The sequence below is a fragment of the Pseudochaenichthys georgianus genome, chromosome 19 (genome assembly GCF_902827115.2).
Source record: "Pseudochaenichthys georgianus chromosome 19, fPseGeo1.2, whole genome shotgun sequence".
Classification (NCBI taxonomy): Eukaryota; Metazoa; Chordata; class Actinopteri; order Perciformes; family Channichthyidae; genus Pseudochaenichthys; species Pseudochaenichthys georgianus.
The window spans coordinates 6,954,158-6,981,721 of NC_047521.1; the positions used below are offsets into that span (position 1 = coordinate 6,954,158).

The 27,564-nt window shown below is 42.4% G+C and overlaps 1 protein-coding gene and 1 long non-coding RNA gene across 2 annotated transcripts; one reads left to right on the forward strand and one right to left on the reverse strand.

Annotated features, from left to right (window-relative positions):
• Positions 1-10,285: 10,285 nt before the first annotated feature.
• LOC117464479 (uncharacterized) lies at positions 10,286-11,975 on the reverse strand. The gene is made up of 3 exons (XR_004554096.2): positions 11,918-11,975; positions 11,541-11,597; positions 10,286-10,662 (listed from the first exon to the last, which is right to left on the reverse strand). It is a non-coding gene; the product is annotated as an uncharacterized lncRNA (long non-coding RNA).
• Positions 11,976-21,736: 9,761 nt separating this feature from the next.
• LOC117464296 (galanin receptor 2a) lies at positions 21,737-23,529 on the forward strand. Its single transcript, XM_034106667.1, has 2 exons — positions 21,737-22,092; positions 22,890-23,529. Exons 1-2 carry the CDS (start codon positions 21,752-21,754, stop codon positions 23,527-23,529), a joined length of 981 nt encoding a protein of 326 aa, XP_033962558.1. The 5' UTR covers positions 21,737-21,751.
• Positions 23,530-27,564: the final 4,035 nt, after the last annotated feature.

A 27,564-nucleotide genomic window follows, 5' to 3' on the forward strand; every position in this document is an offset into this window, starting at 1 on the left:
TAAATGCACCGGCCTCCCAAGAAGAGCTCGCCTCTCTCCAGTCATTTCAGCTAAAGTGGGTTATTGAACCTGAAGCTTGTTGCTTCTGCCCTGGGAGACGACAGAGAGTCATCCCCTCCTCGACTACGGTCTGGGAGCCGACAGGAAAGTGCAACACACAGATGGCCAGTCCGCCCCTTTGTAGCATATTATTTCGATGAGAGATGAGCAGATCGCCACTGGGCTTTCAACTAAATACACAGCCACGCAAAAACTGCGGCATTTGTACAGCTCCTTATGGGTGCTGCACTTAGTGAAGTGCTTTCCTCTGGGGTGAAACGATCAGCACCACGGAGGAAAGCGGCAGAAAGTCACCTGGAGTTAAAGAGAGCGGGGCTGCTTGCGTGCATGGCTTCCTTCTGCAGGTAACGGGGAGACGCGCTCTGGCAGCGGTCTCGTTCAGGATCCGAAAATACAATTTAAATATTTTGCACACTTATTCCACTTATTTCTAGTGTGCCACTGGTTACGGTGCCGCGTGCCAATGTTGGCACGCGTGCCAGGGGTTGCCGACCCCTGCTGTAGTGCATCGCTGGTTTAAAAGTGATTTATAAGAGTCATGTTTAAAGATCCTCTGAGTGTGTGTCATTAGTTAGCTGATAACATGTTAGGGATAAATACCTTGACATGTTGAGAGCTTGAATCAAACAAGCAACCTTGTATTTGAAAGATTAACTCAACCTGGTATATAAGTGGTTTGGAGTACTTTAAAGGGTTCATGAACAGAGGGGACTTGAATGTGAAATAAAACAAGAAAATAAAAGTCTAAATGCATGAAAAAGCAGCAGAATATTTGAACTGCAAACTTTAGAACTAAAAGCATACGTCACCAATAATGTCTAAAATATGTGGAACATGTTGAAGTCAGTATGAAGTCTCCATCAGACGGAAAAGAATAGGCTGAGACAGTCTGTTAAACTCCAGTGACCACATCATTAGTCTGTTGCTCTAATTATAGATACAGAATATCCTTTAAAGCAGGGTCAACAAATAATCTCCATCGCCACTTAAAAACACAGTATATATCTAATATTAAGAGTTGCATGAATTTCATTCAAGGCAAGGCAACAGTATTTACTTAACACATACAGAGGGTAAATTCAAAATTCAAAAGTACATTCACTGACATGAATGACATGGATATGGCGCCACCTTGTGTCATGTTTACAATGCCGATTATTGACATTAGGTCTGGCAATACAGTCAATCATTATCCTGGTGATTATTTCGCAGATAAACCTTTAAAAAAAACGACTCTTTTGAACGACTCTTTTGAACGACTCTTTTGAACGGCTCTTTGAAAGGTTGAAAGATCTGGCTCCCTTCAAAGAGCCATAATTCCCATCACTATCAGCTAGTACCGCACCGCAGCTGCACTGTACAATCGCTGGAGGACTGGGCTGTCACTCAAAAACTGAGTAGCCAATGGGGACGCACCCCTGAAAGTCCCGCCTACCTGGGACATTGGTGTCAGAATTGAAAACAAAAATGAGGCTGCGCAAACCAAGCTCCCAGGAAGTGTGCCGGACTCAGATGAAAATATTCGTGCTGGCCAAACGGCGGTACTACACTTCCGTTTGGTTGCCAGGCCCGGAAACACTTTTTCCCATTGACTTACATGGGGAAAGAGTGGTCTGTAAATCGTTGGATAATTTTTTTTAAACTAAATAAACTACCCAGTATGAACACTTGTATAGCCCTTATTAAAAACATTCGTTCCTCAAGTTGTAATAATGTGCTAATAATGTTATTCTGAGAGTTATTTCCCTCTGCATTATGAACGCGCATCTAACCCACGGGACCGCGCCACCCGGCACGTTCATGTTACGTGTCCCGACCAATCAGAGCACACTGTGCTCACAGGAAGGGTGGGGGCTGGAGCTATTGGAGCTACAACGAGCCGTTAAAGGCAGAGAGTGACATTTAAAAAAACCTTTTCACGATTTATTTTCTTATGAAGATATAGAAAACATTCTACAGTCTTTTTTTAGTGTGTATCTACTATCTACATGTTTTAATGTGTATCTACATGTTTGTAATGTTTATCTAAATATTTGAAATGTGTCTCTGCATATGTATATATAGAAAATAAATCGTGAAAAGGTTTTTTTTAAATAGCTAAGGGGGAAAATGGAGCTTAACTTGAAGCACCAAAGTCCTTGACCCTGTTCATCATAAACAACCAAACATATATATCTTATTTTAACCTTATAGTGTATTTACTTTAAAGAGTCCTCTCCTGCTGATGTTCAGGTGTATATCAGTATGTCGTGTCTCTACTTTAAAGAGTCCTTTGTCCATGTCCAGAGAGTGTGTTTTGGGTGTGGTTAACGAGTCGTTAGGGTGCTTCTTTTGTTTCCACACAGAGTGAAACTCTACCCTTACATTGATCTTCAGTAGACCAAGCCTTGTATGTTGAAAAATGTCATTTCCCCCACACTCTTAATTCTGTGCTTTTTAAGTGTTTACAGCCTTTCTTTGCTCTGATCACCCCCCTGGATCCGCCCTGGAATGAATACAACAACAGAAAAACATTTTTAAAACATCTCTTTTTTGCTGCATACAGCTAATTCTACAACCTCACATAACTTCATATGGGGCTTCTTTAATAGTTGTGTGAAGTAATTAAACATTAAAAATAGAATATCAGGGGAGTCATTAAGATCTTTCAATCATTATTACCCTCTTTTCAAAAAGAGAGTTCCTTGTAGTTAGTAAAGTAATGAAACATTAGTTCGCAAGCCATACAAATGTAGCTCAGCGTAAGTTAAATCAGGAAGACAATATCATCGGGTGTCACAAGTTATCTCAATAAGTGATCAGGGGCGTTACGCCCCGGCTAGCCAATCATCGCACCTGCTAACCCCTTTAAATCTGCTCTCCCCTCCCTGTCAGTTGTCATTTCAGGTGTCAACACACAAGCAGCAGCAGGGTTTCGTTCCAGCTGAGGGCTTCGCTCCAGGTCCAGGCATTATTCATCAGCTCCGCAGTCTTGCGGATTAAGCTACAGGCGGCGTTCCCCAGTCGGCTAGTGGGTCCAGCCGGCCGCCCCGCAAACTCGGACGCGGGAGGAAAAGACAAGGAAATCGGGCTCCATGGAAGTTCCTCCGGCTTAATGGGAATGGCTACTTCACGCAAACAATTGACGCACGCCTTCAGTCTCTCGAGAAGGCATCACTGGCATCAGGGCCGCCTAATGCGGCGCTTCACGCGGAACGGGTCCTCATCGCATGCGAGTTTTACCCATTCTGGCTTCAACCACAACCCCTCCTGCAGGCAGGCAGGGCTTAAGCTATATTCCATTGAAGCTACTTCCTCCTGCGCTCACTTTAAACAGGCGTCAGGGTAGCGCTGGCAAAAGGGAGTTGCAACAAATTCACGAGATGTTTCGTTATATTGTTATGACATTGGGCAACACACTCTCACTCCCTAAGCGTCCAATAGCGACGTTTGGTCAGTGTCCGTGGCATCCAATTGTGACGCTCCTAGGCTCCTTCAGCGTCATAAAGGGACGCAAATAGCTTTCAACTGATTGCAATGTATTCCCATCTGCGTCGGGATTTGACGCTCATGGAAGCACGGCATTCGTTTGTGTCGGCTGCCCTTAAAGGTAATGTGAGCGTCCATAAAGACACTACACTACCCAGAATCCCCAGCTATCGTTTGGACTACGCCATGTGCTCTGTTTGACAAACCCGTGATAGTCCTCAAGCTCTGTGATTGGAGAGTGTGCTCCGAGGGTTAAGCCGATTCTCGAACAGCACTTGAAATGGGATGGAACCACGGCAGACTGTCCAAAACTGGATTTGAACGGGTCCACCGCGTCCCCCCTCCCCCACCCCGTCCCCAGAACTACACATGCTGGCTATTCTGTTTCGCAACATGTTCTCTATGGCACGTCTCTACTGGGAGTTGTAGTTTTAAAAGACGTTTTCGTATTTCCCATAATAAGAAGTTGCCAGTATTAAACTGTTTACATCCCTGGAGGTTTAGGGGACAGGAAACACTCACATTTAAAACATATAATTAATAAATGGGTGAAAATTGCTTGTGCCCATTATGGGCAGCATTAATATATATACCCACATGCCAGCTAAGATCAGAAGAGCTTTATTTAACAGCTGGTCTTATGTGTGTGACCCCTGTGATAACATTACATTACATTAATTGATAAGCCTGAAACATGCACTTGTCAAGGTTCAGAGGCACATTTTGCAAATATGGCAGTAGCCATCGATCAGCTTAAGATAAGATATACTTTATTGATCCCAAGTTGGAACATTTGCGTTACATCAGCATGTGTAACAGTTATTAAATATGCAGTTGTGTTTATTTGAAAATCATTTAGTATAATCACACAAATTCTGTGTTTTATATTCAACAATTCTGTGTTCTTTATTTATTGATTGTTCAATACCTGACAAGGCCGGAGATGAAATATCTACATACATCTTATAAGAGTATAATACATTATGTATAATATCAGTTAAAATAAGTGCTTCAACATAGTTAACATTGCTGGAGGTATGCCCACATATTGATAGATGTCTTGTAATGCACTATTGAGGAACCTGCAACCCAAGTTTTTCATTCAGTGCAGAACTACACCACAGTTGTGTAGGCCTATATGATATGTCAATAAACCTTAGAAAATCTTGAAATCTTGAAAGGGATGTGCAAAATAGTCATTACATACAGTCTTTAATTAACTATTAGTAGAGAATAACGAGTAATGAATATACTTTATAGGGATCGTATTAATATCTAATAATTAAAATAATTAAATTCAATAACATGCTTTAACCACCAGGTGTCCCTTTATATCAGCTGTGCACCTTTATGGTGTAAATACAGCCTATCTACCAATTGGATCAAATATAAAAGTGAGCCGAATTAGTGTTGATACTGCAAGGAGACGTATTGTGTGAAAAGAAATTTAAGATGTTTAATGGCTGATATATTTATGATCCACGTCACGTTTTCAGTTCCTCATGTTTGTCTTCTCATCAGGGCTCTATAAATAGAGAACTACGGCAGATATGTAATATGTAATGCAGCCGAACCGTGTATTACAATGCTGTTATGTGATGACTTTCAAAGAGAAAAGCAAGCACACTCCGAATAAAGTATTATTATTTTTTTTTTTTAAATGTTTTCGGTCTGTTTCCGGTATTTGTTAATGACGATGTGCTCTGAGATGTGATACTGGAATTGCACAGGGGGGAAATAACGTAGGCTATCTTTAGATGCGGATTTTGTTAAACTAATATGTTTAGGCTGTGGACCAACACTATACATTGACGGGGAAGGGGGTAGCAATAAAGATAACACCATTAAACAGTTACACAACATAACAGAAATAATATCGATAGCAGCGTCCCTAGCAACCACCTTGGTAACAATGAAAACATCGCGATTTCCTGAAGTAATCTTCGTAATAACTAGCAAACTAAAGATCATGTACATCCACTGCACACATAATCTGAAATAACAACTCATATTTCTCGCATCAAATGACATCAAAACGCATTTTAATGGCCAAACTAACTTTAAAATAGGCATTTTCCACCTAGAATAAAACGAAGTTCGGCCATGTTTTCTTTTTCTGCAGGGAGAAATTTGAAGATCATGTGACATAGACGCCAGCCATCGGAATGAATGGTGAAAAAAAAACGGGGTTTGTCAAACAGAGCACATGGTGTAGTCCAAACGATAGCTGGGGATTCTGGGTAGTGTAGTGTCTTCTGCCATCCTTTACTCAGAAAAAATATTTGTTTCTCCGAATCGAAGGGGAAAAATACAAAAGCATTGCACACAATTTAAACCAATCAATGTTGTGTAATTAACAAGGATAATCTGGTGTTTTTTAGTCGATGAGTAGTGCAGATATCACTGTAAAATCAATCGACAGTAAGAGGAATACTTACTTCCGGGTGTACAATTCTCCGTTATCCAATGAGAATGGACGCTCACATTGCCTTTAAGGGCAGCCGACATAAACGAATGCTGTGCTTCCATGAGCGTGAAATCCCGACGCAGATGGGAATACATTGCAATCAGTTGAAAGCTATTTGCGTCCCTTTATGACGCTGAAGGAGCCTAGGAGCGTCACAATTGGACGCCACGGACACTGACCAAACGTCGCTATTGGACGCTTAGGGAGTGAGAGTGTGTTGCATTGGGTCATGCAGATTGAGATCGCTACCCCTTTAAGAGAGGGGTGTGGTGCATGCACGTGTGCGTGGGTGTGGTAGAGCGAGCGAGCGGGATACATGCTTTCTAGAAGTAAACGAGGCAGCAGAAGGAAGGTCCGTGATCTTGCGAATCCATCTTCCGAAACAGAAGAGCTAAATAAATGCAACGACCTCCCAAGAAGAGCTCGCCTCTCTTCAGTCTTTCCGATAAATGGGTTATTGAACCCGAAGCGTTGCTTCTGCCTGGGAGACGACAGAGAGTCATCCCCCCCCGTTTCCTCGACTACGGTCTGGGAGCCGACAGGAAGTTTAACACTATGCATTGCTACCTTTAGTTCAGGGTTAAGGTGAGTTCCAGGCAGTGTTGGGCGTAACGTGCTCAGTAACTAACGCAGTTTCAAGCTTCATCACAGTGTACCTGGAATGAATGGTGTTTCGTAGGGCTTCTTTTCCTCAATGACCAAGTCGCTGCCCATTCCTGTTTATGACAAGACCAGATACTAAATAAATTAGGAATTCACTCTAATTGAACGATTTATTGACTTAATGATCGTTTTTCTTTTTCTCCACTAGAATATTCCGTTTTTCGGTGTACCAACGGCTGGATCTGCAACAACAACATATTTTCGGCAGTACTGTCCAAATCCGTTCACAGTCTCTGATCCACTAAATCCTTACACATTATAGAGGTGAATTAGGTTCAAAGGTGTAATATCGCGTCTGCGTTTGTTTACGTCGCCGTTTTTCTCCCTTACCGCTGTCAAACAACATCATGGAGGATTGTGTCGGGTAGTTTTCAATCATACGAAGCCAGATTCAATCAGAACTACTTCTTCAAACTATACTTTTCTAGAAGGCCGTGTTGTATCGGTTATCACGTGGTTCAGCGGCATAAACGCCGCTGCAGTGCATTGTGCACCGGAGCTATTCCACTGTTAACTCACACGCAGCAGTCGTCGTTAAGCATTCACTGTCCGACTGTCATATAAGCAGTGTTAGAAATTAAAATCAATGTTTTATGGCATAATGTACCTTAAATGCTATTTTATTCTGGAAAAAAACGGAAGTTCTCAATACCAAGCTTTTGTTCTGAAAATCCTTCATGACGACATCCGGGACTACCGCCCATTAGTATCATTAAAGTGGCTATTGACGCCGTTAACATGTATTACATATAAAGTTATGAAAGAGATAAGGAGGAGAAAAGGCATGTGGAAGTAAGCAATGAATGTAAAATATCGAAATCCTCTGTTTAACGCGATATCGGACACAGGCGAACGAGGGGGGAAGTCCCCTACGTCACTACAGCTCCCAGAGAGGAGGAGCGAACAGCCAGCAAGCGGGAAAGACGAAGGCCTGTAAGCTCTCTTCTGCACGGCCAGCACCTGGGAGAGGAAGCTGCAGCATTTCTCTCCTGACTGAACAATATCCTGTTTGTAACATTACCACGCTTTTTATTAATTAAAGTACCAATTTTGAACCTTCTCAGAGACTCCATTTAGTCTCCTTTTTAACCTTCTCTCCTGGACGCGAGAATAACGAACACGGCATAACAGCAGCTATAAATATTTCCCATCTGTTAGCGATGCGTTTCAGTATGAATTTACGCCGTCGGCATCACAACAACGTCATTAAGGTTCTCTGGCATCCTACAGGTGATGTTGCTTAACAACCAAGGTAATCAGTCATCTTGACTACTGTTACTATCATTGCGGCATTAAACCGTTTCCTACACAATAACAGACTCTTAGTGCTGCCCGACTGTATAAATATTTCAAGGTGCGGTCGCGTCCTAGTCACTTTGTTCAAGCGCTACTGCTCGTTACAACTCTATTCGCTTTAGCGTAGGCTACTAGCATGACTGGTATTGCTCAGGGCAATCTCGATGACAAGGTCAATGTTCCCCCTTTCTACGCACGGAGATAATGTAATCTTAATAGCGTGCAGGCAAGGCTGGCTCTTCAAAGCAGATATTAACGACGCGCTTTAAGTTCCCATCATCCGTTCAGCGGAAGTCTTTCAGCCTTAAGCGGGAGCAGGGGCGGATCTAGAAACATATTCATGGGGTGGCAAGAGGGTGGCAGGAAATGTTGAGGGGTGGCAGAAGTACATGCTGATTTAATCGCAGTCAGATCAATCAATGTTAACAATCAATGTTAGACCCCCACAAAGAGGTTAAGGATGGCAGCTTCCTCATACGTTGCACTCGGAGAGAAATAGTTGAGACAGAGACGATGAACTGTTAAGTCCTTAGGCATGGTTTATTTTACTCTGCACTGCAGGTGCATCCTTTCGCTCAGCCGAGCTAACTTAGAATAACAAGATGTATTGCCTCACAGTGGTACAATAATAACATGACATCCCTTTGACATCCCTTTGTGAGCAGCAGTACAGAATATATATATTTAACAACTGAGGACAAATGTACACATTTCCCTTAACACAAGTTTATCACGTTAACAGTTTTCTATGCTCATCGAGTCATTCGTGAGCAGAGCATCAAGTTGGCTATAACAGCTGAATGCGGCGATGTCCATGTTGTTCAGCAAAACGCCTCACAAACTTATTGAGATCCAAAGCTTTACTGCGTTTGGATTCAATGCTGAGTACAGCCAAACTTGACAGTCTCTTTTCTGTCATTGTAGACCTCAAATAACTCTTAATGATCCTAAGAGTTGAAAAACTTCTTTCACAGGATGCACTGCTCACCGGTAAAACTACTGCTATTATTATGTTGCAATCTGTGTGAGAAAAGCGTCTTTCTATTTCTCCAATCATGTTATCCATAACTGTATAGTACACATTGACGCAAAAAGAGTGTTTGCCATCTGGAACTACATGCTGTCCCAAAGTGGAAGGGATGACACTATCTTGAAGGGTCCTTGTCATCTGTCTTGACCTCTTTGGCTTTTGCTGAGTTTGTTTCAATGCTACTTCTTTCACACAAAACAAGTGCTTCACTCGACACTTCATCAAAGGAGGCTTCACTGCGATATTGTACCCAGTGTCTCTTTAAGTGCTTTAACTAGTTCCACGGCCTTAGCCAAGTCCAATGTTTTGGACTGGAGCATATCTGACAACAATGTAGAGTCACTCAAGACCTTTCGGAACAGTACAAGGCATCCAACAAAATTCAGATCAATCTGAACCAATATCCCCCTGGCTTCAACAGCTCTATGTGGATGGTTCTCAGAGGAAATCTCTTCAAGCAGCTGTACTATTGCAGGTAACCTATCCATAACATTGCGACATGCTACATGTCTGCAGGCCCAACGTGTATCACTAAGCCTTTGGAGTTCCCTTGGTGCACCGTCAAACATCTCCCGCTGCACTTCCAGCCATTTGTTGTGTACATAAGACCCAGATATGAACACATACAATCGTTCCATCAATGAGAAGAAGTTTCCCGCATCTGTTACACTTTTGACAGAGTCTACTATGACTAAGTTTAGGCAGTGTGCACTGCAATGCACATAGAAACCATTTTTGGCTACTTCTTTTATTTCCGCTTGAACACCAGCATGTATCCCGCTCATCACTGCAGCGCCATCGTAGCCCTGACCGACAAGGTTTTCTTTATACTCCAGCCCATGTTTCTCAAGAAAACAAATAATCTTACCACTTAACGCAGCAGCATCCTTCTGCCATGTCAAACTCCAGACAGCTCTCGTGAACAACACCATTGTAATAGTATCTCAGAACAAATGAAATTTGCTCTTTTTTCTGAAGATCTTTAGTTTCGTCTACAATAACTGAAAACTGCCTGCTCTGTTTAACCTCTTGAATTATTTCTTCCTTAACCATTGCAGCCAAACATTCCAGTATCTCGTTTTGGATAGTTTTACTGGTGTATGTTGCATTTTTAGCTTGCGTTTCAAGTCTTTTTTTAATCATAGGATCATGGTTTCCCAGCAAATCTAACATAGCTAAAAAAACACCTTTTTGTTCTGAGTCAGGATTCTCCCTGTGACCCCGCTGGGCTGTGTTTTCTGTGGCAGTTAGAATCAGAATCTCACTAGTGTTTTAATGTAGTTTTGATTTTCAATCACCTGTTTCTTATTTTGCTCATCCATTATTCCCATCATTGAGGTATTTCTGTCACTCATTTTCTTGTTTTCTCCCCATGCAAACATTGCATTTACATGGCTTTCAGATCGGACATGAGAACAGAAACCACTGTCTTTCATTGTGGCCTTTTTCCAGTTACGATACCCGTCAATTGAGGTGAAAACGGTCTTGGGGGCATCAGGTAAAGAGAAATGTCTACAGGGGAAACAATACGCTGAATCATTGGACTGTGAGTACTCAAGCCATGAATGAGTTTTGTACCAGTCCGTTCTGAAGCTTCTTCTGGCTCCTCCCTGAAGGGTCTTTGGGAAACTCTCCCGTGTCGGCTGAGCTGGCTCCTCACACCTGGACTTGGATATGTCTAGAAAATGGGAGTAAAACATATTCAAACTGTAATAGAGCTTAACTGATTACACATTATAATCAACTAATTATAACACAGCTTGGAGCTGTCATGTATTCAATATGTGTTTAACCTACTGGCTGTGTTAATGCGTGCAGCACAACATGTTGGCCTGGGTGTGTATTGTTTTGGGTCATTTTTGAATTTCAACCTCAGCTGCTATAATAGGTCTAAAATACATTGTACACAAAATACTCACAATCTACCCTTTTCCTCATACTCAAAACTATCTGAATTAATAATATATTTATTAGACTGAGGCTAGCCCTGTCTCTTAAATAAACTGTTTTGCAAAATGTCCTTTTGTGTGATTTTTGCATCTTATTCAGATGCATTATACTTTATATTAAAAATGTTCATACCATGTGGACCAACTCGACTAGCCGTTGGTTGCAAGGGCTTAGGAATATTCCTTTCCCCCTCACTGTCTGAGCTCTGCATGCCGTCTTGTTGTCTCTCGCTCTCTCCCTCTTGCACCTTGTCTATGTGATGCTCTCCCTCTTCCGTCTCTTCTTCTCTGTTGTGTTCTCCTTCCTCCTCCTGTCCGTGTTCATCTTTGCCTTCTATCTCATCACTGACACTTTCCTGTTGCTGTTCTTCATCTCCTTCCACCTCCTCATGTCCCTGGTCATTTACCTTGTCACTTCCCTGTTGCTCAGCCTCACTTTCTATCCTCTTTGGTGAGAAAAAACTTGCAATGCCACGTTTCCTCTTCATTTCTATAAGATTCAAAGTCCATTTATTACGTTGTTTTCTTTTATATTACCAGTAATCATTATTAATAATGGTGTTCAAATTAAAATGCTGTATGGGCAAATGCTTGTTGTCCCACTTACTGTGTGCTTCAAACTCCAGCTTGTGGCCCAATCTTTGCTTGCAATCCAAACAGATTCCTGAAATAAGATTCAAAGTTATTATTGAAGAGCAGAATCGTTTAGCCTTGATCAGGTCGTACATCTTGCTAAATGATTGATAATATAAAATATTTCATGCATGACATTTTTTTAAACATAGCTAACGTTCCACGCACACGTACAGTAAGTAAAGAGTTACTGATAATAACGTTACTCAACCGGATTTGTATCGTTTCAATATCAGCATTAACGTTATGATTCACATGGACATATCTAACTTCTCTCTTTTCTGTAACGTTCTGAAAACATTAGCTTTGTTCTACACTTATTTCACAGGAGACGCAGTTGATCAGTCTTACCTCATTCCTTCCGTCTACTTCACCGAATGCTTCTCTATTTGTTCTGTCCCGTTCAAAATGAAATCGCCGCCAATCACATTTCAGCTCGCGCCAAGGACTGGCTCTCGTCTTGTGCTGCATTCACTTTCACTCGGAAATTAGAGATTTTTTCTCATAAATGTCCGATGAGCCACAACCTTTATTTCAAAACAAAGCTGCCAACTGGGGTGGCAGCTGGGGTGGCAAGGATGTGTTTTAGGGTGGCAGCTGCCACCCCATGCCACCCCGGTAGATCCGCCCCTGAGCGGGAGTCAAGTAAGGAGAGACTACGCGCACCGGGTATTAGGGGTGTTGAAAATAGTCGTTTCTACGATGCATTGCGATGCGGACGTGGACGATTTGGTATTGATGCAGTGACGGAAGATAATCGATTATAGCATTGTAACGTTGCTTCCTGATTTTCCGGACGCGGCTTTACTATAACGTTTTTTTTTCTGTCACTTAACTCTTTATATCCTGGGCTAACCCTCAGAAGGGCAAGCCCATTACCAGGCAAAGGCTCTCCCACTGGATTGTGGAAGCGATTGCTCTGGCTTATACGAGTCAGGGTTTGCAGGCACCAACGGGCCTGCGTGCTCATTCTACTCGTGGACTGGCTACATCCTGGGCTTTGTTCAAGGGTGTTTCCATCCAAGACATCTGTGCAGCAGCGAGCTGGTCCTCGCCGCTCACTTTTGTCCGCTTTTACAGGCTTAATGTCTCTGCTCCAAGTGTGGCCCGCGCAGTGTTGGGTCCCGTGTTGAGACAGGGTTCTACCTGTTAAGTTCTGGTTGTTTTTGGTGATTTTCGAGATAAGCTCGTCTGGCAATACGGGAGTTTCAATATCCCATAGTGAGACATCGAACGGAGTATTATGAATGAGAACTATAGGTTACTTACGTAACCCCAGTACTCAGAGTAACATGAAGTGAGATGTCTCACCAGACGGCCCTTCTTGCTAAGGCGAAGCGAGAAGAGGTGCTTATTTTGAATGACGCTGCATCGTAGCGCAAGCTACTTAAAGGGTGGGTGGATTCCGTGACGTTGACGTCAAGATCACCAGCCAATCAGGATTGGCGTAATGAGATTGATGCTTCTGTTTGCATACGCGTTGAGGCGCATCCCATAGTGAGACAACTCACTTCATGTTACTCTGAGTACCGGGGTTACGTAAGTAACCTATAGTTTTCCCGGCACTTGACTGATTTTGTATCGCTTTGCATTCTGGGTTAACAGACTGGAAAGCGATAGGTCGCTTTTTCTGTCAATCAAGTAAACTCCTGAATTAAGTGAGAGGGAGGCCAAGGGAGGAGGGATCAAAACCTGTTTTGTCTATTTTAACGGAACTGGATTTTTTTTTTTTTATGAATGACTCGCGATCTACCAGCATTGCCCCCGCGGTCGACGTACTGGGCACCTCTGCACTATGGTATAGCCTACGTAGCACTACAAAGTAAAAAGAAGGCTATATGCACATATGTTAGCATGCTAACTTTTTCAACAGTATTTGATCACATCAGCATTATTTCACTCAAATTTGATTAATTAACACTGAAGATAGAATACATAAGAAATATTGTCAGTTATTTCTGTGATTTTTTTTCTAACCCGAAAAACGTCCTGTACGTTTTGACAGTAGGGTTTAGGGAGAGGTCCGGAAGCAAAACGTCTCAGATTTGTGGGTTTTTTTCAGAGAAATTGTCGAGTGAGAGCAGAAGTGTTGAGTTTCTGACCGTCAGCAAGTTTGTGTTTTTTCAAAGTAAGAGCATAAACCTGGAGAGCCTGCATAGAAAATGCATGCATGGAACCCTCAAGTCTCGCGCAGAGCTCCCGTGAGGCCAGCTCAAACTGTATTGTGTTCACATTTAATTTAATATAATGGAAATACCTAGCTTGGCAAAACAAAATTAAAACAAAAATAATGCTTAAAACTAGATTTTGAATCATGGACATATACATGGATATAAACTAACCTAAAGATGATCTAGATGTGCAAAAACAACGTTTGACAATATTTGAGAAAAATGCAACCTTGCCATTAAAGGAATGGTCCACTCATTAGATAATTAATCAACACTTCAGTATTTAGTGAAACATTATGTTTAAACCATACCCTGAAGAAATCAGCGATATTCCCCGGTAAATAATGATTTTATAGCTCTTTTTTATCAAGACCTGTATATTCCGTCTGGCCGCCGCCATTTTTGCCATTTTCAGTAGTCACGTGATGGTCGTGACGTCATCCATGCGTTCACTTTGTCAACACACGGAAACATGGCTGAATATTTGAGTTCGGACTCGTCAGCAGAGGAAGAAGTTTTGATGTTTTATCAGTATGACAATACGACACCCTCTGTCCTTAGACCCTCACATCGTACAAGGAAAAACTTCCGAAGAAAACCCAGTTTAAAGGAAACATGGGAGAAACCTCAGGGAGAGCAACAGAGGAGGGATCCCTCTCCCAGGACGGACAGACGTGCCGTGTGTAAATTGAAGAGATAATACATTTAAATCCAGGCTAAAGACTTTTCTTTTTGTCGCTGCTTTTATTTGAACTATTCATATCTTAAACTGCACTGTAACTTTTATCCATGTACTTTTTCTTGTAATGTTTAATTGAACTATTTATATTTTAGACTGCACTGTAACTTTTATCCATGTATTTTTTCTATTTGTTTATTTGATTAGCTTTTATTTTTTAATGCTTAATGTCTTTCATTTTTTTTGCTTTTGTTTTGTAAAGCACTTTGAATTGCCTTGCGTTGAAAAGTGCTCTATAAATAAACTTGCCTTGCCTTTCCTTGCCTTACATTTGCAACATAGGTAGTCCAGATGTTTGGAAATGCATGTGTGTATAGAGAGGCGAAGTCCCTCTCTTTCCGGGAGCCTCCATGGGACCCCGGAAGCGTAAAATTATACATTGAAGTCAATGGAGAGAGAAAGGTTATATTTTGATCCCGTTTGAATTGTGCCACGAATTACACATATGATGTTTGTCAATTTAAAAGAATATTTTGCAAGTCAAAAAAATTAGAATGTGTCGTAAAACTGTGAAGTTACACATTTTTTTGTGTGAAACCGCTGAGTGAAGTACAGGTCTCTCGTCTCGCACAATACGCGTCACCATCACAAAGACGGCCGTCACGTTAGCAAATTTCACCTGTTTCTTTCAGAATGAGAATAAAAGTATACAACGAGGTGAAAATCACTACAAGTCTGGACACGTTGAGAGCTGTACATATATGAAAGGGGAGTTAGTCGGTTCTGTAAGAGCAGCGGGACCGGCTTTACAAGATGTTGGTGAGTAATATGAGTGCAATGTGTAACGTTAATGTCAGCTAGCTAACATTAGCTAACAAGGTACACTAACGTGTTTTGTTTCAGTAACTAGTTTTCTCCTTAAGAACTTCTAGGTCTCTGTGTATGCTGTGGATAACATTAATGTTCACAAGAACAAGATAAACTCCCGTGTTTTGTTTTAGTTGCTCTTCAGATTGAAGCGGCCAGTTTTATATCGACTATACTGTATGTGTGATCTCCTTTTACATCTCGTTGTGTCATTTGAGTTTATTTGCTGTGTGTAGATTCAAGGGTTTTGGTTATATTGTCAATTTGTTTGGTTATCTAGGCACAGCTGTGTGTGACTCCCTCTGGTACACTGGTATGTGTTTTCCTAATGTAGAGAGCATTGATTAATTAATAAACTACACACTGAGTCTAGATCCTGACCAAATCCTTTTTTATTGTTGATCAAATGTTTTTCAAAAATGTATTCATACACATTTAGAAAAATACAATGTACAATCACAACCAGTACAACACACATTACAAAAAATACAGAAAAAACAAACAATAACAACAATCAGACAAATCTATGGAAAAATAACCCCTCCCACCCCCAGATCCGGACCATCCTTGTATTATTGCTCATTCAATCTATTATAGCATGCTAACAAACATGGTACTTACTTTATTTGTACAGATCTGCATGGGAGACGATGGCGCGATGCAGAGCGCTGTCTGTGATTGTGCACGGGGGATGTACAAATGCAGCCACGCTGCAGCATTGGCAATATGTGCCATGTGGCAGATCAGCTCCACAGATGTTGAGTGCCAGTGGAGGAAGCCTGGCACTTCCAAAGTAGTCCAGCCGGTGTCTCAACTCTACCAACAGTAAGAGGAGACATACAACCCACTGGCCAGAGACATCGCCACTCAGGATGTAGACTGGTTCAGGTCTGCACTGAGGGGCGCACAGTGTGGCATGGCATGGCTTTTGTCACCTGAGCCAGAGCCGCGGCCTCAACATCAGGCCATTGTCACCGTGCCGGAGCTGGTGAAGGGGCATGGGGGTCGGGGGGTCGGGGTCGCATTGAGGCAATTCTTGCCTCAATGCAATGCAATTCTTGCCTCAATGCGACTGAGCAGAGACCAGCAAGCTGCCATCCAGACAGCCACCGGAGGACAGCGGACAAATCCTCTGGCAGTTACACAGGCGGGGCAGGTTGACAGCCAGCAAGTTTGGTGCTGTGCTGCGGTCGGGACTTTCATCCACTCCATGCGCGTCCCTCATGAAGAGGGTGCTCGGGGGGTACAACTTGGACGGAGTCATGGCTGTCAACTGGGCGGTTGTAAACGAGGCCGAAGGGGTGAAGGCTTTTGTGCAGGCCTATCAGGAGACAGTGTTCGAGTCTGGTCTCTTTGTGAGTGAGTCGGTGTTTTGGGAGCATCCCCCGATGGACTTGTGCAGCCATCTGCCCTGCTGGAGGTGAAGTGTCCACCATCTTTATATAGGATATATATATATATATATATATTTGTATACATATCTGTAAATTGTATAATTTTATTTGATTTAAAAGTCTTTTTGATCTCTCTGTCTATAAACACAAACTGAATAAGATTGACAATAAAGTTGACTTTGAAAAATATATATATTCTTTATGAAAATAGTTGACTGTTGGAGAAATGAATCCAAATGAAACGTTGGACTGAACTACAACTACGCCTTTAAATCTCTACGGACTGTTTTTCAGTGGGATGGCAAGTTCCTATCTTTAAACATTTATTAGTTTTTTCTCAGAACAGATTTGATTTTCTGAAGTTAATTTAACTTAACCATGTAAGGTCATTATTAAAAAGGTACAATCAATTTGTTTAGGGTTGAATAAAATAATGATAAACATTTCATTTGGATAATTTACTGACAGAATAAGAAACTCAATGATGCTCTACTCACCTGTTCCTTTTTATAAAGTGAAACAGTTGAAACGATAGATTTTAGTAAACTTAAAAACAACCTTCTCCAAAAGCTATCAAGGAATATACCGAATACTTGTTTTAGAACTTTATTACATATTTTTATATAAATAGTTTGAATGATCCATAATTGACAGAAGCTTGTGTTTACACTGACCTGTTACTCATATATTAATGTCTTTGTAACTTCTTTAAACCACTACCTCACTCATTTCTTTCATTCATCACAGTTCAGTAAACTAAGTGATACATGAACCAGTTTGAAAATTATAATAACGTAGGATTGCAACTCTTTGAAACTGTAGGTGGCTCTTAAAAGAGCCGTTGTGTTTGGGTGTGCTGGTCTTAGGTCAGTCTAAGCCCTCTCTCGCGGATGCGGCGGGCCAGCTGGATGTCCTTGGGCATGATGGTGACCCTCTTTGCTTGGTTCATCTTACTGGGGGCAGCTACATGGATGTCGGTGCAGTCCACAGTCATTGTGCAGTTGAAGGCAGAATGAATTTATTATTGACTCCGAATGAAGCACAACTTCATGTCATACAATACATTGACTTTATTTGTAATTGTGTAAAAACATATGAGCATTGATTAGCAAGCAGGACCTGCAGGAACAGAGCACGGTGATGGATGGAGCTGAGAAGAGAGAAGAATAAAGAAAACAGATCAACTTTATTATCGGATATTAAAAATTCAATTTCAAAACAAGTTGCCGCTCCTACAGTTTTCTAGTATGTAAAGATGATTTCACTTGACCTATGCACAATATCACACTCAATACATGTGTGTCTCTGGGGGGTGCATTGTGCCTCTGATGTATATAAATAATATACCATAACCAAATACTATTACGTACAGTGGAAATCAGGTTGCCAGAGCAGGTCAGTCCAGTGTGCATGTTCCTCAGGGTCTCAGCAGTTACAGGTGAGGGAAAGGAAATAAAAGAGAAAAAGGTCAATAACAACACTTTAAAGTAACAACACTTTGAATAATTATCTCTTTTAATAATTTTCTCTCAGTAATCATTCAACTACTGTCTTTCCAACAAACAGATTGACTCACTATCATCACAATGAAACACGTCCAGAAGAATGGACCACAGATGGAAATTAGCTATAATCTGGCATATTGCATCTCTTCTCTTTGCTGACATTAATGTTTTTGTATGCATGGTCCTTCTATAAATAAATGTCATGCAAAGCTGCCTGCCTGCCTTCCTTCCTTCGACTCTCCCTGAACGGCCTGATCTTTTAATGTTCAATGTTAACCATTTGAGCAGATAGCATTAAGTAGAAAAGATCGCAGATGCTAATCTGCCGTTAGCCTACCTCCCGCCCCCTTAGCACCTGGTGGAGGGGGCGATAGGCTCCTCTTCAAATGTTTCACAAAATACTTACCATCATCACTAGTCTTACTGTTTAACATTTGGGGTTACTTCATGTTAAGGCTAATACAAATGACAAGGCTAAGTAATGTGATGCTAACTAACGTGCTCGCTACTAGCTATGTAGCTAGCTTGACTATGTTCCATGCAAAACATGTGTATTACCTGATATGTCTGATCCAACAACTCCTGGTCCTTTCATCAGACGGGAAGCGATAGAACGAGCAAAGTGGTATGATTACTTATGTGATTACAACCTGGTACAAAGCACACAGGCATCTTGTAAAAGTGAATTTATTTTTAGCAATCTCTTATTTATTGGAGGGAATAAATCAGTTATGAGATCTTCTTCTTCGCTTTAATTACGAGTCGCAACCACTTGGAGCATTATCGCCTGTGACATCACTTATGCGAGCCAGAATGGGATTTGGGATTTGTAGTCTTTGTAGTCGCGTATTTTTCATAGTCTTATATTTCAACAGTTTTACGACAAAATGTGACTTTTTTGACATGGAACTTATTGTTTAAGATTGACAAACATCATATGTGTAGTTCGTGGCACAATTCACACGGGATCAAAAGATACGTTTTCTCTCTCCATTGAATTCAATGTAAATTTTTCGCTTCCGGGGTCCCATGGGCCGGAAATAGATGGGCGTGACTTCGCCTCTCTATAATAGGAAGATGATATAAGATACTATATGTATGCATGTAGTACCACCCTTGCTAGCGATTCCCTCTCTAGTTTAGCATACTCAGCTTCGTTGTCCCTGGCCATAGAATCACGATTTTATGGGGCCGGAAAAAACTGGGGGAAAATACACACTAGTCAGTACTACGCTATATGGAAAGGCCACCAAAAACTGTCCTGGCCTGGACGCTAAAGGACGTTAAAACGGGACTAGCCGCTGCAATGGAAATGCGCTATAACATACCTTATTCTTACTCCGAGCACTACTTCTGCTCCTCCGTCGCTTCACACTTGCAGAGGGCGATTTCTCAACTGGCCGAACTGGTGTCCTGGTCGGTGATGACACCAGAAAGACCGATGGTACTGCATCTCCATTAAGTAATGGTTGTTCCATAAATCCCATGTTATGTTTTATCATACTCTCAGAGTAGTCGTCCGGCAATTTGAAATGTTCGCTGCATACATGAGCCTGTGAATCTTTCGGTTCGGGCCGGCCACATTTCGCTAGCCACTGCCTCTGAATGTACTTCTTACGCTTACCTTTTGGCAACAGATGGAACCGAGCATTCCGTGGATTGTTCCTATCAGAATTGTGGCAATATTTCGCGATACAGTGAGGCATATTTGAAGAGAGAAACTACAGTAAATAACATGGAGATCAACGTGTCTTCGAAAACCAAATGCATGGTTTACGTCACGTCCGGAAAATGGCGGCGCCCACAGTGTTGATGTTATTTCGGTATATAATCAGTTTAAAATCACTGATAATGTCATCGGATTAAAAAAAAAAAAGAAAGACTGGCAGAGACTGGTCTGTTTTATCGGATGATAATTATTTAAAAATGAGTGTCATGAGCATACCATTCCTTTAATAAATGATCCACTTATTGCAAAACACTGTCCTTGACCATGGAAAATATTATATATGAATGCATATCACTAACCATAATACTTTAGTTTCCATCACAGCATATGGGCCTCCTCCTGTAATACAGTTTCCTCCAATTATGCAATTTGAGAAACACATGGACGATTTTCAGACACAAAATAACACATTTATTTTATTCCGTAAGGTCTGCATTTTGTCTTTTTTGATGCATAAATCAACATAAATTAGATCTACAAGGTTAAAATATGTGTTTTACTTGAAGAAAACAGCGTTAAACACTTCTTTGTATCAAGTGCAGTCTGTTCGAAGGAATAATCTTCATAATATATATTCTCTGCAGGTATTTTTACTCCTTGACAATTTGACATAGTCCAGACTTCGTATGGAAGTGTATATAACTTGATAAATGGCATGGTTTCTTTTCAGGAAGTGAAGGCACTTATTTGTGTGAAATGTCGCCACCCTTTGGCGTCAGTGCGTTACTACTGTTTGTTTTCCTCCATTACAGTTAACAGTTAATGTCAGTTATTGATGGGTCATTGGGGTGATATAAAATATATCAAATCACTGCAGTTTCATATCAGAGTGGAGACATATAATACATTTAACTCAAGTGTATAACCCCAGAGTTTTATATTTGTGTTGCTTTGATAACCCTCTATGTCTATGGCATACTGGTGCCCTCAGGCAACAAACTACTTTTCTGGACGTCACACCGGTCCTTCAATCGTTCCGTTTTTTAAAAATATATATATATGATGTCACCAGACAATACGTTGAAGCAATGGATATGGATGTGACCTTTTGTCTGGGGATGGAGCAGTCCTGTCTGCAAGCAAAGCTGCAAGGGACACAAGGCCACCACTTGCTGATACATTTAACTTGTGTGACCACTTTTGTCAAAGCAATATCATGCAAGTGTGCAGATGTGCTCAGTTTTAAAACGATTAACTTATTACCACAGTGCAAATGTGTGCAGCAGACACAACCTCCATTCAAATAGCACTGCTGCAGTCGCTGTAGTGATATCACGGTGTAAATACAGCAGACATGCAGTAAATGATATCCAGCACCAACAGAGCAGGGGGCCATTTTGACCAAAGGGGGGCGGGCGGACTGCTCTTATTCTCACAGATTGAAATAAAGAGGATCAACAGGTGACTGAGAGCAAGCAGTTGGGTCATTTGGCTCGTTTTGCTCAGTCAACGCAACCCTAAACAGATGAGTATTTTTACTATTAGAATATAGTCTTTTATTCTTCAAATAAAAGGTATTTTCCTGGTCCACACTGAATTGTAGCCTAACTAAATTAATGGTGGCTTTTTTATTTATATATTTTGCAAGGCAAAGCATTTTTTTTTTGCAATATTTTTCTAATCGTGTTGTGAGGTTATGAGAGTGTGAAAGCCTCCTTTAGTTCCGTACTGTGGAGGCTTGTTTCACAGTCAGTTGAATAATCCGGGTCCGTCTCCTGTGGCGCTGCGTCTGGATAGGGACATGTGGCGCGCAAACGCACGGCGCGTCTCCATGAGCCTTTCCTTAATGTTGTTGGACGGATTTCGGACCGCGTGAACTTTGAATGAATATAACCTAAATATGAATCTCTCCTTGGTGAACTCCTCCTCTTGGAAAGCGGAGTCGCTGGTCATTTCTTTGGGCTTTTCGGTCATTTTCCTGCTCGGCACCGTGGGAAACTCTCTGGTCCTCGCGGTTCTGTTCCGTAACGGGCAGATGAACACCAAAACCACCAACATGTTCATCTTCAACCTCGGGATAGCAGATCTGTGCTTTATTGTTTTCTGCGTGCCCTTTCAGGCCACCATCTACACCCTGGATGAGTGGGTGTTCGGTCCTGTGGTGTGTAAACTGGTGCACTTCATAATTTTCCTCACCATGTACGCGAGCATCTTCACCCTGACAGCTGTTTCCCTGGACAGGTGAGTCTGCTACATTTTATAAAAGTATTCCTAGATAATATAAATGGTTCCTAATTACACAACCTGCACATTCAAAGGAAAACATATTATATGTTGGAGGTTGCATGTTGGCAGTTGGCATTTACTTTAAATGTTAAGTAACACTTTATTAAATTGTCAGTAACAGCCAGGGGCGTTTCTGGATTATAGATGGATTAAGACATAAATACTAAAGTATGTAAGTAAAGTACAAATAATAAGCAAAATAATGAACAATGAAAAAATGTAGATGGAATAAAACGAAAACTCAGAAGGAAAACAAAAGTTAAAGGACAGAGTGCCACAACCATTAAGGTTTTGCTTTTTGACAACAAAGCCTGTACAATACAAACAATACATACAGTTTGTTTGCAAATTATAAAAAAATAATATTGAAAACACAATCCAAATGATTAAAAGCAAAATCAAATCAATTTGAAAGGACAGGATATGGACATAGATAATTACTTTAATATCAGGTTTATTAAATGTAAAATGTTTATGACAACACACTTTTAAATCATGTTGTATACTCAAAATTAGACTCAGTCAAGATGTATGGGTTTGTTTTCTTTTATTGGGCTTCATGGTCTTTTAACATGTACCATCTTCGACATGTACATAGGCTAGGTGAAGATTATTGATTTGTTTAGTTGTATAGAAATCAACTTGAGAATCACCTTTAATAACTGAAAACAAAGTGTCCATGCAGAGTATCACCTTAACCAAACTACTAATGATTCACAGCCGTCAGTAACGAACATCTGGATCTCTTGCAGGTATTTAGCCATTTGCTACCCGCTCCACTCTCGAGAGATGAGAACCCCCAAGAACGCGATCATCTCCATCTGCCTGGTCTGGGCCTTGGCGCTGGTTTTCTCTGGCCCGTATCTCAGCTACTACTCACAGATGGACCTGGCTGGCACTGTGGTGTGTATTCCTGACTGGGAGTCCAAGCCACGCATCATCATGGACGTGTGCACCTTCGTCTTCGGCTACCTCATCCCCGTCCTGGTGCTCGGCCTCACCTACGCCCGCACCATCCGGTACCTGTGGACCAGCGTGGACCCCGTGAAGGACATGTCCGAGTCGAGACGGGCCAAACGTAAAGTCACCAAGATGATCATCGTGGTGGCGGCCCTCTTCTGCCTCTGCTGGCTGCCCCATCACGTGGTCATCCTCTGCATGTGGTTCGGAAGCTTCCCGCTCAACCACACCACCTACGTCCTGCGCATCCTGTCCCACCTGGTGGCCTACACCAACTCCTGCCTCAACCCCATCGTCTATGCGCTCATCTCCAAGCACTTTCGCAAAGGTTTCAGGAAGGTGTTCAGCTGCTCCCTGAGGAGGAGGGAGGTCAACAAGGTGCACGTGGTTCAGGCGGTGAACACGGTCAGCAGCATGGAGATGTCCAACTGAACACAAAGACATTGAACCTGACAAGATGGAGGACAGGGTGAGCCAACTGAACATTATGAACATACTCAAAAACGTGCTTTAGATGAAACTAAGTACCAAAAGTATTACATTCACTGAACTAAAAGCATCAAGCCTGTGGAGCACACTTGTCTTTAAGGAAGGACCCTAATGACACAACTGTTACAAATGAGAATACCTCAGACCTCAGAAAAGCTGAAGAGGCTGTACCGGTAATTACAGAAAAACTGATGAATGGAGAAGGGCTGTCAATGATTAAACACTACGTGGCGATTAACACGAGTGTTTTCGACCAGTGACGCATGTAGGTCTAGAGGTTAATGTACAGTCTAATTGGGCTGTTCAGAGAGGATGAGCTTCTCCAATGAACCCAGTGAGTGTGCGTCCAGCTGTCTTCGCTCTCAAAGCTAATTATATAGCAGGCGAGAAAGCAAGCAAATGATTGTTGAAAACATTTCCATTCAGAATCTATGTCTCATCTGATTGGACTTTAAAGAGACAAGGGACCGAACTATGTAGCGCCCGAAAACAGTCAATGTGTGATCGATCATCGCATGCTTCGCAATGACAGACAAGATCATTACCAACAAATGAACATTTTGGCACAGCCTTTTTGGCACAGCCCTGTTGGCACTGCCAAAGCTCATCATGTCAACAAAGTGCCATACCTAAACACTTTTTGTACTTCACTACATTTTGTGTTTTATTTCTTTAAAATGTACTGGATGGCTACCAGTCAATGGATGTTGGGCTAACACAAGCAACATTCTTCTATATTGACCTCCCTAGAATGTATGAAAACCTTTTCCTTTGAGGAAAATAAATAATGCTGTATTTGAAAGAAAGGAAGGAGGGTGAGGCTACTGTTTTAACCATGGTTTGGTATACAACTGGGTTGCGATGAAAATTGGTAGATAAATTCATTATCCATCCGTCTCCTACCGCTTATTGGAGTCGGGTCGCAGCGGTAGCAGTTCTAGTAGTATATGCATTATCCAAAGAGGAAAGAGCATGTATGTTGTTGTCTTCCCCTTAATTATCCTCTAGTAGGAGGGGGGGTTGACATTTTTCATTTTGGTTAAATGTAAGAGTGGTTATCGCCTAAAGTGACATTGACATTGACACAGATAATCATGGTTCCCAGAGGATAACTTCCTATGGATCTTCTGAATTTGCCACTACATTACATGACATGTCACTTGTTAGACGCTTTTATCCAAAGCGACTTACATACTCAACACTGTGGGCAATCCCCAAAGGAGCAATTTGGGGTGAAGTGTCTCAGGGACACAACGACATGCTGACTGCAGCGGGGTTTGAACCTGTGCTCCCCTGATCCCAACACCAACGCTCTAATCACAGCCTCCCACTAGACTAGAGCCATCATACTCTCAAAAAAATCTCTTTGTCCATTATTTTTGACTTATTCCAAATACCTGAAGGACTTATGGCATTCCCATCCGCCTCAGCTGTATGTCTGTTTAGTGCTGATCAGCTAAGTTGCTAACACACTAAACTAAGACAGTGCACATGTTGAACCTTTCAAAGTTCCATATTTTAGACCTTGTGAGCATCTTGGCTTGCTTACATTAGCATTGAGCTAACATAATAACCCCAGCAGGATTCACATACATTGACATACCTCGCCCACAAGCGCGGGGTGGTGGTATAGCAGCAATTATCAGAAAGGAAATAAAAGCTACCATAATCCCCGTCCCTGATGTTTCTTCATTTGAACACCTGATCTTCAAACTCTCTGGTCCCACTCCCCTGGTCACAGCCATCATCTACCGTCCCCCGAAGCCAAACCCCTCCTTTCGACATTCTCACTCAGCAGTCTGTTAGGTGATTTTAACATTCATGCTGACGACCCGACCTGCAAATATGCCTCTGAATTTAAGGAAACCCTTCACTGCTGCAACTTCTCTCAACACAACAACTTCCCAACACACAGCCGTGGTCACATCCTGTACTTGTTCTGCTCCACTGGTCTCACCATCCATCATCTGTCCAGCCTCAATCTCCACATCTCTGATCACCTGGCCATCATCATGGACATCAACATCCCCATCCCCGCCCAAAAGCAAAAACGCACAATAACCTACAGAAATCTCAAATCCATCTCACCTTCAGCAATCACTGCCTCCATTACCTGCAAGATGTCTGTCTCCCCCCCCCCCCCCACTTTCTGAAAACCCATCTGAACTTGTGGACTATTATAACAGCACCCTCTCCTTCTGTCTCAATGAACTGGCCCCCACAAAAACAAAAAATGTCTCTTTCATACACTCCGCCCCCTGGTATACCCCCGAACTCCGCAATCCGCAAATCAAGGAAACGTCAACTTGAACGCCAACACAAGAAAACCACACTAACAGTCCATCTTCAAATCTACAAAGACTATCTCCAGCAGTACAGTAACGCACTCAAAGCAGCCCGGTCTAATTACTACTCACAACTCATTCAGTCTGGCTCCAGCAACCCCAAGCGTCTGTTCTCCACCATCAGCAAACTTCTCAAACCCTGTGACAACGCCACCTCATCCTTCACCACCGAACAGTGCAACTCTTTCCTCTCGTTTTTCCAAACCAAAATCAGCAACATTTACAGCAATCTGACACCCTCATCAGCACCCCCCACCTCCCCTCCTGGCTCCCCCCCTTCACCTCACAGCCCCTGTCCCACTTCTCCCCTTTGACCCCCATGCAACTGTCCGACTTCATGACTGGAATTAACTCCACCTGCACATTTGACCCAATGCCCTCCACATTTGTTAAAGAGAGCCTCCCTGCCATCTCCCAACTCATCGCCACCATCATTAACTCCTCCCTCAGATCTGGATCAGTTCCCCCCTCTCTCAAACTGGCTGCTGTCACACCCATTCTCAAAAGACCTGGACTCACACCTGACATCATGTCCAACTTCCGGCCCATCTCAAATCTCCCCTTTCTGCCAAAAATACTTGAACGTGTCGTTGCCTCATAACTTAAAGCCCACCTCAGCTCCAATGATCTCTTTGAGCCATTTCAATCCGGTTTCCGATCAAAACACAGCACAGAAACAGCTCTTCTGAAAATCACAAACGACCTCCTCCTCTCCTCTGACTCCGGCAACCTGAACATCCTCATCCTCCTCGACCTCACGGCAGCATTCGACACCATCAACCACGCCATCCTGCTCTCCCTCCTCGAATCATCACTCAACATCACCGACACTGCACTCTCCTGGCTGAAATCCTACCTCACCGACAGACATCAGTTTATCAGCATCAACAACTGCTCCTCTGTCCCGAGGCGTCCCCCAGGGTTCGGTGCTTGGCCCCCTCCTCTTCATCCTCTACATGCTCCCCCTTGGCAGAATAATTAGTCGCCACAACCTTCAATTTCGCTGCTACGCCGATGACATCCAACTTTATATCTCAACAAAAACCAGCACCCCCACAACACACTCCACTCTCACCAACTGTCTCTCAGAAATAAAAGCATGGATGCAAACAAACTATCTCCAACTGAACAGAACACATCAGACATCATCATCATCGGCCCCCCATCCCGTACCAAAGCCATCCAGAATTTCAACTTCACCATTGACAGCCACACTCTACCCCCCCCCCTCACATCCGCAACCTCGGAGTCATCTTCGACAGTCAGCTCAAATTCAACCACCACATCAATCACATCACCAGGACCGCCTTTTTCCACCTCAAAAACATTGCCCGTCTCCGCCCATCACTCTCCTCCTCTGCTGCTGAAACCCTGACTCATGCATTCATCACTTCATGACTCGACTACTGCAATAGCATCCTCTACGGCATACCATCCAACCTAATCAATAAACTCCAACATATTCAGAACTCTGTTGCCCGCCTCCTCGCCCACACCCGCTCCCGAGACCACATCACTCCCGTCCTCCAGAACCTCCACTGGCTCCCCGTCCGTCAAATAATCAACTTCAAAGTCCTCCTCATTACTCACAAATCCCTCAACAATCAGGCCCCCCCCCCTACCTCACAGACCT

What these genes read in the sequence shown, in the direction of transcription:
- LOC117464296 (XM_034106667.1), top strand. Translation starts at nt 21,752, where the DNA reads ATGAATCTCTCCTTGGTGAACTCCTCCTCTTGGAAAGCGGAGTCGCTG. An exon ending in ACAGCTGTTTCCCTGGACAG is followed by an intron (nt 22,093 to 22,889) that starts GTGAGTCTGCTA and finishes GATCTCTTGCAG; the next exon opens with GTATTTAGCCATTTGCTACC.